The following is a 10,937-nucleotide window of genomic DNA, read 5'->3' as shown; positions in this document are numbered from 1 at the left end:
AGTACAAATTACAACAATGCTAGTGTCTTAGGTGTTGCAGAAAGGTCTAAAATTATCTAAAGTGACTAAAGTAGGATTGGTTCACAACCCTTATAAATTTACAAATATTTCCCTTTCTGCTGACATCCCAAAAACATGGAAAATGACTTAGTTTTAATAATGTAACAGGAACATGTATCTTTGTTCAAAAAAGTGTCTGGTATCCACTTCACACTAACAATGGCAAATACTCTTGCAATTTTTTATATAAAATGACACTATCTTTTACTGAACAAATTACTCTCACAAAGGATTTATCAAGTTTCAGTCAACAGGCAAATTGGAAAACTGGAATATTAACAAGCCTTTATTTAAAAATAAAAATAAAAATTGTATAAATAGTTCAGTTGTTTTTACATTACTGACTTAGTTTCATTTCAGACAAATCACAAATAATGTACGTATAATCGCGCACACGATACTCAGTTGCATAGTCATTTATTTAGATTCACTGTGATTGGAAAGAAAAAGAAAGAAATGGGGGAAGGAGAGGGGGGAGGGGGGGGAGGGAGGGGGAGAGAGAGAGAGAGAGAGAGAGAGAGAGAGAGAGAGAGAGAGAGAGAGAGAGAGAGAGAGAGAGAGAGAGAGAGAGAGAGAGGGAGAAGGAGGGGGGGAGGGAGAGGGAGGGGGGGGGGAGAGAGAGAGAGAGAGAGAGAGAGAGAGAGAGAGAGAGGGATAAGGAGGGGGGGAGGGAGAGGGAGGGGGGGGGGAGAGAGAGAGAGAGAGAGAGAGAGAGAGAGAGAGAAACTGCCGTACAATTTCATTATTCCATTTTCTTGTAAACCGATTACACTGTGACAATGGTATCTACTGATACAATGTTGCACTACAATGATCAGTATTTAGTACATCACTTACTACCAACCAGTGGCGTACTATGATGAACCTGCGTCATTTTCTGTGAAGGAGATGGAAAAGCACATTTTCCAATTAGGAGTTCAGAAAAAATAAATAACTGTACAGGTGCTTTTCTCCTCTTCTTCACCAAGTTCACACTCATCACCCTTCAACAGCCAATTCATATCGTTAAGCTGAAAAGGCTAAGTCTTTCAATTAAGCACATCAGTCACTCGAGAACACATTCACACCGACAAACGGCACCAGGCACACACCACACGAGTTCCGCATTTTTAGACAACAGTCTATCCAGCACGGCTACTCAGACTTCCGTTGCGAGTAGCCCGTCCTGATGGTGGAAATGTTCATCTATCACATACACGCTGCTTGTGGGACCAGTCAGGACGTTGCTGCCCTCTTTGTCATGCGTTCGCTTTGTCAACGCGGGGTCACTGCAAAGAAGAGAAGTCGATATTAGAACTCCCAGTCCCAGAATGCTCAGTCCCCGCAGTAGCCATCCACTGAAATGACGCAAACGAGTGTGGAGCGTTTCGAGGGAAACGCTCGACAAGCGTGTGCATCCACATTTAATCAAGCTCTTGCAAACACACATTAAGCAGTACAAGTTCCGTTTTGGCAAAACGACTCACCTCGCATTGCAAAGCGACGAGTCGGCGGACAGAACAGATATCCTCTTTTCTGCCGTCACAGATGTCCTCGCACTGGGACACAGGTTGTCAAAGTCTTTCTCCAGCTTTGCGCTGCTGGTTACATTGAGCAGAGCCGACGTTCTGCGGTTAGCTGCTGCGTCCGTATTTAACTGTTTTTGCGACCTCGTCCTGTGTAACGTGTACACAGGCCCGCCATTGTCCACTACCTGTGCCTTGGGGTAGCACAAATCACTGTCCACACCAGCACTCACACTGACGATGTTGGGCACTGTCGAGCCGCCACCGCCGCCTCCGCCACCCCCACCACCGTCCTCTGGAGAAGGCGCCGTGTTCGCAGCGACCACATTGTTGCAGCACTTGTCCCAGGTATTCTTGATCATGTGCGCATCACCAGGGCCCGCACGCTTTGCCATCGAGCTGTGAACGGCATTTTGCTCATTTTGCATGCGCGCTTCATCGTCTGCCTTCTGCTGCTCACGTTTCTGGCGCTGCTTCATGCACATGACAACCACAGCAGCCACCAGCACAAGCAGTGGCACTGCTGTCGAGATGGTCGCAATCACAACAACGTGCTCCGGTGACAGGCCACCACCATCTTGACTCTCCACCTGGCGGTGGTGCGAGCTGTTGGCAGCGTTCCACACGGCGGCTGACTCGGCCGGTGCAGACGTCGACAGCACAGCAGGTGGTGGTGGTGGTGGTGGAGGCACGACCTGATGCTCATCTGCCGTGCCCTCGTCACCACACACAGGTCCGTGGAAGCCCTCGGGGCAGCGGCACTGGAACGCGTTCACCCTGTTGATACAGGTGCCACCGTTGAGGCAGGGGCTCGACTTGCACTCGTCCACCTCGACACTACAGTCCTTCGCAGTGAATCCGGGCCGGCAGGCGCAGCGATAGTCGTTGAGCAGATCAGTGCAGGTGCCACCATTGGCACACGGCTTGGTCCGGCAGTAGTCCACCTTGTTCTGGCACAGTGAGTCCACGTAGCCCGGCACACACTGGCACCGGAACTGATTTACCATGTCGATGCAAGTGCCACCATTGAGGCACGGATTGCCCTTGCAGTCATCAATGTTGATCTCACAGCGCTTGCCAGAGAACCCGACAGGACAGTTGCAGTCGAAGCCGGCGATGCGGTCGACACAGCTACCATTGTTGAGGCAGGGCGCCGAGGCACACTCGTCAATCTGGTGCTCACAGTCGACGCCGTCGTAGCCGGGAGGGCACTGGCAACGGTAGCCCTGTGCCGTGTCGGAGCACGTGGCGCCGTTGCGGCAGGGCTCGTTGTCACACGTCTGTGCCGACGTCTCGCAGTGCGGGCCGTGCCACCCTTTTCGGCAGTCGCAGCGGAAGCTCCCAGTTCCGTTCTCCTGTTGCACAAACAAACACGTGCCTGCTATAGCTACACATTCTAAATACCCATCCACTACTTATTCTAATGGAGACACAATTCTTAGTGAATGCAAACTTGGTAGCAATGATACAAAATGTGTGTGTATTCTGAAGGATACATCCCTCTCAAGGAAACTTATCTAATTGGCATATGTCTGCTTAAAATCATGCATTATACTGTAGTTTTGGGTGCTCATCACTACGTTTGACAATGCTACCAGCTGTCTCGATTGTAACAGCTTTTCTGTTTTTCTCATTATTTTTATTTTAGGTTTCACTACGCATGTCAACAATAATCACTCCTGGCCTTTTACAGATCAGAAGTGCATTATAAAGGTTACTCACCCTGCAAGTTCCACCATTCTGGCAAGGGTGGTGGGCACAGTCATCCAGCTGGCGCTCACAGTCGGTGCCTGTGTAGCCGGGTGGGCAGGAGCACGTGTACGAGCCCTGGCCCGTGTTGAAGCAGGTTCCACCGTGCCGGCACGGCTTGTGGTTGGTGCAGTAATTAAGGTCCTGGTTGCAGAAGAGCCCGCCCCAGCCTTCATTGCACAGGCAGTCCCATGGTTTCTGGCAGGTGCCGTGTAGGCAGCCAGGGTACCGCTCGCACTGGTCACACAGGGGGCCCTTCCAGCCGCTGTGGCACCTGCAAATGATAGGGCATGCTGTACACCTGAAACTTGTAGCTGTAATATGATCTTATAGCTGAATTAATGCAAATGCCCTGTGTGTAGCAATCATAGTTACAGCAGGGGGGGGGGGGGTTCGAAACTGGTGAAGAATCTGGTTTGACACAATGAGGAGGTTCAAATGGCTGCAGGTTGCAGCAGTTATGCAGAGATGAATAGACTTGCACACTAGCTGTAGCATTCAGTCTCAACTAGGAACAACAGTGACAACAATGATGACAAGATTGTAGTAGAATGCACACTGTGGATTGCTTTTAATGTCTTTAAGAAAAGGATGCTAACTTTTACACAGCATCCAGTTGACTCTTCTTTAAGCAGTCTGTGAAGATACACTTGACTTAGTGCGAGGACTACAAGATGCACCACGATTTTTCCAGCCCAGACAGAATATAAATGATTGCACCTTGTTAAAGAATAATGCTGCAGATTTTAAACAAATCTCAATACCTCTATCTATAAATTTTATATTACAAGATATAGTCAGTATAACAATACACAGTGTACAAATGACAGTGAAGCTTCATTGCAAATGAAAATGCCAATTCACTACAATTTGATAATTAGGATTTTCAAGACCCCTCAGTTCTCCTAAACACCTCATGCTCACAAGCATTATCATAAAGCCTCTCAGGTTACCTGCAAAGCGATACCTGTTTAACAGGACTCTTGCTAATGAGTATGTACTGAAGTGTGGTAGGATAACAGACTAAGTGGTTAATGTTTCAATTATTGTTTCTCATTTTAAGACCAATGCCCACAGAAGTGCCGAATGCACAATCATAATGTAAAGGTACTTTAGTAGGTAAATGCTAGGAAGTAACACAAAATTGCGTTAATACACAGCGACCAAGTTAAATGTTTAATCATGTAAAACACTACATTCGTCGAAATTCCAACGAACATTTTGTTTTTGGTAATATGGCACACTGTACCTCCTGACACCAACGAACTTCGAATATTCCATAAAAACGGCGGCTTTACTACTGAAACGATAACACACAGTGCACAGTCGCGTGTGGGCGATGTTTTGGAGAGCAAAAACAACACTACAGCGTGTTTTAACAGTGGTGAGAGGTGCCATCAGGAAGCTACAGTTCTTTAACTACGGCATTAATTGATGGCCTGTTATAATATAAAGTCAAAAGTCTGATAAATGAGGGCGTTCTCCTGGGAATGGAATTTTTGAAAAGCACTGATAAGAACGGACAGAGTACACGAGCTTGTGTTAAGATACCAGGTAGCGTCTTCAATGGAAACATGAGAATTTTCGGGGATGACGTATTTTGACTATATCGATCTAATAACTGAGCGCGTTGGGTATAAGTGATACTCAAAGATGTGGTATAGCAGACGAGAGGAAGTCGTTTCGCGCCGACTCAAGTGTCACTATCGATGTAACCCACGTACCTCGCCACTCCCTCCGAAACAAGCATTATACGGAGGAGTCCCTTCTCGCTGCAACACTTATTCCCTGTAATAGACCGGTTGTTTCTGAACTTCAAAATTGGGCGTCGGAAGGTAATACGGCCAGAAAAAAAAAATGGAACTACAGACTAGAGCGGACTGGAGGGATAAGACGAGGACTCAGCAGGTAGCGGCCAATTAATCGGCGTGGGACCGCTACCCAGAGGGCTAATTAGCGCTGCGCTGTCTAATGTATTCGCCGCCTGCCCCTATTCTGGCACGGCCAGGAATGTGAGCACACAGCCGCCCCCGCAGACCGCCGAACGCCACCAGCTCGTTAGGCGCAAGAAGACGGCCACGATAGCGGCCGGTTGGCGCTAGCTGCCTCCTCCTTTGTATGGAGGCGAGGCTGATGGCTTTCTCCGTAAGCCACCGCGCGGGTACACTCCGCGCTCCGGCAGCCGCCGAAAATGGCGACATTCCCACGGCTGCCGCTAAAGCACGCGCGTGTCAAAATTCTCTCGTCACTATCACGCTGCTTACCACCAATTCGTATTTACCTACATTTTCTCTGAGACTAATGGTACTGGTACTGTTCACACTAACTGTTCGTTGTTTTCTGTGGGAGTTGTCGAACGGTCAGTCATGGTGAACGCACTATATATTCGTGTAACACCAAATAACGCATTGTTTAATCGAACTCTCTCGATGCTTACCAATTTAGTCGCACTGTGCATAATTACGAACTAAAGAACTTCAAAATAATATTGCTGCCAGTCCGGCTGTTTCATAATAAGCATCCTCAAAATCAGGAACTTTGTCAGAAAAAAAAGGGGCAGGTTTTAAAACTGCTGTGGCGTTAAGTCAGAAACGTCACCGATGAAGGTAAACAGAAGAAAATTTACTCGTGACAGGCATAATCCGCTTACTACAGTTTCATACTACACCGGTGTTCTAGAGATACAAATGTCAATCTAACAATGACATTTTTGTGACGGCGGTAAAAGTTTTCCCTGGAGATCAACATTACTACTATCGAGCACTGTCGGAATTCAGTGCTCATTAGCCATCGTACAACTTGTGCGATGTCACGAATGGCCACTGATTATACGGTTACCGCTCCGGATTTGTTCTTCGTTATTTTGTAACGGTTAGGTTAGTTTTTTTTTTAACGTCTCGTCGACAACGAGGTCATTAAAAACGGAGCACAAGCTCGGGATGGGGAAGGAAAAATCGGCCGTAGCCTTTCAAAGGAACAATCCCGGCATTTGCCTGAAACGATTTAGGGAAATCACGGAAAACCTAAATCAGGATGGCTGGAGACGGGATTGAACCTATTTTGTAACAATACGCTGTATACACAGAACGATGTCTGCAGGGGAAGCGGTAAATGCCGAGGAGGGTGAGAACAGCAGCACAGCTAACAGGGCGAGATAACCCGGGGGACGACGATTTCGCAACAGTAGCCCCGCTGTGTCGCTTATCGGGCGGCAAGCAAGCAGTGTTCCCTCTTTTCATCCCCCCCCCCCCTCCGTCACCACGGAAACCTTACACTGTTAGTGAGTGCCTTAAACGTGAGTTACACGAACTTTCCAGGTTCTCTCACCTCACCCACTGCCGTACGCGCTCCTGGTATTTGAGAGAACCATAGGTGTTTCACATATTCGCAAACATTTCACGTCACTCCGCATGTGAAGAAGAAATACGGTACCACTGCGATGTTTCCGACATTCTAGAAGCTTGTGCATAGCTGTTTACTATCGAATGAGGAAATAAGTGAACCAAATAGGAAGTTAATCGTTTGTGAGAGGTGTGTGGTTTTGCGGGCGCGCAGAGGTTGCGGCGGCGCTGGCCACCTACTTGCAGTTGGCCGCGACTGTCCACCGGCCACATGTGAATCTCATTGAGTTGCAACGAGCAAGCCAAGCCGCCACGCCTGGCTGTTCCCACGGTGAGGGATTCAGTATGCAGGTCAAGGAGATACCTCCCCGAGCCACTGCCAACTCTATTCACGCTTACACAAATGTCGCAAATTCGACGATGCACTCTAGTGTAATTTAGTAAACCCGATAACTGACGGACAGCTACCTCAGCCGCCGACTCGCGGTGAATAACAATCGCTCGCCGGCGTCTTCATTCGCTGGATTCAGTTTCTAATTGTAAATACTTCAACTTCTTGCCCACAAAATTTACAGAGCTAATGTGCGTATTACACCGTTTAATAACGGCACAGGAGTACATTAATTGAGTAGTGCGTACTTCATTACGCTGCGCCGCCACACCGCCGTTGCGTTGAAACTGCGTAACTCTGTTTTTGTTTTCGGTCGCGGGGAAGGAGGAGGGGGGGGGGGGGCGCTGAGGGTGAGACGGAGGAAGGTGAACAAGAAACAGGCAGATGGTTACAGTGTCGTGTTAATTGGTCAGATGTTTTTTCTTGTTACTTTAGAAAACAACTAAGGAACTTTGGGTTCGTGACACTTTACCTTCAAAGGTAGTTAATTTCTCTCGTGGTTGATGCAAAAACAAAGACTGGTGTCGTGGTGTAGCAGCGTATTTTCGATGTAACAGCTGTAAATTTTAAGGAAGTGGTGTCTCCTCCTCTATTCTATACACGCTTCCGTTACTGTAGGCCTATACACGAAGTCTTAATCGTCTTTACGCAATCGCTAGAATGCTCTGACTTCTCACAACGGTTTATTGCTATGCTGGCGAACCCTTGATAGAAGTGTGGACGCTCGACTGCGTCATTAGTTCCCCGTTATGTTGTCCTACAACCGCGTATAATGAAATATGAATGCCATTACACATTCCCAACTATTACTTCACGGTACACGATTTAAATATTAATTTGTAAGTTTGAAATTTATTTTTATGCAGACTAGTACGAAGGAAAACCAACAATGCACTGCCACTCAACTAAACATATGTTACAAGTATTCAGCCACTACTACAGAAAGCTAATGAAGTAGTGAAAGTAGTACTTACAGGCACTCGTTTGGCTTCGTGCAATGTCCGTGCTGCTCATCACACCCAGGAAGACAGCGCGCTGAAAAAAAACAGAAAAAATTTCGTTGTAAGACGTGATCAGTACTCAGCGCTACGTAAGGCATTTAAAGGTTTAGATGTCTGCGAAACGTTACGTAAGGGCGCTGCCCTTGTTTTCTAACTGCAAGGGTGGTGGACGGCTTTCGGGCGGGCCTCGGCGCAGTGCGGAAGGCGGGCTGTTAGGACCCATGGCTTATCACTCGGCTGACAATGGCGGTGCGCCTGACAATGGCGAAGCACCGTGACGGCCCGTGGCACGCGAACCAACGAAAAATTCCCCCAGCCTGTCACGGCCGGCGGCCACAGGGACTGTGCAGCGACAGAAATAAATTTCCCGTCTTCCTTAAAATGTCGCCACGCCTCTGGGGAGCTCGTCCTGAAGGCTCACTACTTCCGCCACCGACAAAGTCAACCAGAAAATTGACCGCCTCTTGCCTACGAAAGTGACCCACCTACCATCGTTTCCTATACACTAAGGTAGAAACATCCGAAAGGAAGGGGTGGAGGGAGGGGTTCAAATAGTTCTGAGCACTATGCGACTTAACTTCTGAGGTCATCAGTCGCCTAGAACTTAGAACTAATTAAACCTAACTAACCTAAGGACATCACACACATCCATGCCCCAGGCAGGATTCGAACCTGCGACCGTAGCGGTCGCCCGGCTCCAGACTGTAGCGACTAGAACCGCACGGCCACTCCGGCCGGCGTGGAGGGAGGGGAACGGGGGGGGAGAGAAAGAGAGAGAGAGAGAGAGAGAGAGAGAGAGAGAGAGAGAGAGAGAGAGAGAGAGAGAGAGAGAGAAAATTGGGGGGGGGGGGGGTGTCGACAAGTTGGCACGAACATAGAATATCAATTAGTTGAAAACTTCTCGAGCAACTGGCCCTTAAGCTACACTACGAGCAGCAGAGGTATGATATTCAGAGAACGCACTCATTAAAACGGTTGCTCAGAATTAACAAACCAACATCCGCGAATGTTAAGAAACTGTTAGGGCCTTATAACCACGATACATACATCTTTCCTTTAACAGTGTGAAGTTTCGATACGGGCGAGGTAACTGACCTCTCAAATTGTAACAAGCAGTAAGCAAAGAAACGAGCTGGTCACTGTGGTATCAGTAGGTACCGACATTCAAATGCTCGTTAAATGCATATATTGCCATATTGTGTACTCTCAGGTAATGAAATAGGTATAAAAATTTTATCCACTATGGACTAATAGTGATAGTGGAACAAAATTTTATGTAACGATAGATAGCGCCATGAGCCACTATTGTTTACAGTTTTGTTTCAAATGGAAACCCCTCGGGCTCTTGAGCACGATACTCACTTCTCCCCCTACCCGGGCGATCACGTGGCGAAACTAACTGGGGATCAACGAAAAATGTAACAGCGCGGAAACAGGCGATACACTGTGAAGCGCGAAGCGCCATTTATTAGCGCGGCCGCACGCCACGAGAGTGACAGTTCCCGGGGACGCGTGGGCAGCGCTGAATGCAGAGGGCGGGGCAGGGTGGAGGTGTCTGCGTCTGCGGAAGGCCTTTAAGGCGGCTCTTTAAAGCCCCGCGGCTGTCGCTTTTGTGTGTCTCAATGCCGCAACCCGGCCGCCGCTCATCGAGGCCACTGCTCCTCGCCACAAGCCTCTCGCCATTTCGGATCGTGTTACCAAAACAAAACAAAAAAAAAGCCTACTCGTCGTCGCGGTGGTGGGGCTGAGCACAATTAAATAGGCCGGCCCGAGGAGGGAGGCAAGTGCCGAGAGAAGTAAAAACGTCGGAAGAGGAAGACTGATAGCGTCCGGGGAAAATTCGTACAAGCGCGCTGCCTAGGGAGCTGCGATCGGCATCTTCGTGTAACTAATTGCGTGAGAAAGTAAGCCTTTTTTCCCCTTCCAGGAAAAGTGTTCTCCTCGGGTTAACGCGGCAAAAAGTTAAGATGAAGAGTAATCGCCGAGGTGCAACCCTCGCCCCCTTTTATCCCTCGCAGAGAAACAGTGTGTGCCGGGAAGCGGGTACAGGCTGTTGATCGTAGCGGGGAGCGAGGAGGAAGGGTGGATATGTTAATACGACGAGATGTCGGAAGCTTTCGGGAAAATAAAAGAACGGCGGAGGCGGGCTGCAGCGGCAGCGGCGGCGGCGGCGGCGGCGGCGGCGGCGGCGGCGGCGGCCGGCTCTAGCACACAATATCGTGCGGACGGCGTGGCAACAGCGCCTGCTGGCGCTCTTTCCCACAGATCTGAATGTATCGAGGATGCTGCCGGCGCACGGCCGCGGCCGCGCCGCTGGCTAACCTGCACCTGTATCCGCGACTAGCCCTAGTCACACACAAAAACACCTCCCCCTTCATTAAGAAGCGCTGCTACTGCTGCGTCGCCCGGGGCGTTTAACTCCCTAACAGTTCTTCCGCTACCCGTGTCGCTGCGAAGGACATCACTGTCTCTCTCCCAAATTTACTTTCCTTTGACAACAACTACGACAGCAGAATCGCGATTTTTTTTTTTACAGTTTCTCCGCTTCTATCTTAATTAACTCGGCACAATCTTAGCAAACAATGGCATCACCACGAGGATTATTCCTTCTTGTAAACAAAATAAAGCGTAATTGTTTTCTGTTTCCAATTTGTTCTGTTGCCATGCTCAGTAAGGACGTCACAAGGAGGTACGGCAGAGAATATTTATTTTTTAACGTCCCGTCGACGTCACTAGAGACTGAACTAAATCGTTTTGGGTAAGGCAATTTGCCATGTCTTTATGAATAAGGCAAGAAATCAAAGCAAATATGAGTCTGGCTGGTCGTACGGGAATAACCTTAAGTCTCCTTCGATCACTAAATTGTTGGTATCACTGGAGAAACATCAAT

The 10,937-nt window shown here is 48.5% G+C and overlaps 1 protein-coding gene across 2 annotated transcripts in view; it reads right to left on the bottom strand.

Moving 5' to 3' along the window:
* Positions 1-735: 735 nt before the first annotated feature.
* Positions 736-10,937, bottom strand: part of LOC126471198 (neurogenic locus protein delta) — a 1,411,427-nt gene continuing 1,401,225 nt past the window's right edge. For both annotated transcript variants that reach the window (XM_050099311.1, XM_050099312.1), the window contains 4 exons: positions 8,021-8,081; positions 3,288-3,588; positions 1,527-2,920; positions 736-1,328 (listed from right to left, as the gene is read on the bottom strand). In XM_050099311.1, the coding sequence (XP_049955268.1) occupies positions 1,199-1,328; positions 1,527-2,920; positions 3,288-3,588; positions 8,021-8,081 (1,886 nt within the window). In that variant the 3' untranslated portion in view covers positions 736-1,198. The remainder of the gene's footprint in view (positions 1,329-1,526; positions 2,921-3,287; positions 3,589-8,020; positions 8,082-10,937) is intronic.

Source organism: Schistocerca serialis, chromosome 3, assembly GCF_023864345.2.
Source record: "Schistocerca serialis cubense isolate TAMUIC-IGC-003099 chromosome 3, iqSchSeri2.2, whole genome shotgun sequence".
Classification (NCBI taxonomy): Eukaryota; Metazoa; Arthropoda; class Insecta; order Orthoptera; family Acrididae; genus Schistocerca; species Schistocerca serialis.
The sequence above is the reverse complement of the archived record's forward strand: the minus strand, read 5'-3'. Positions and strand labels throughout refer to the sequence as shown.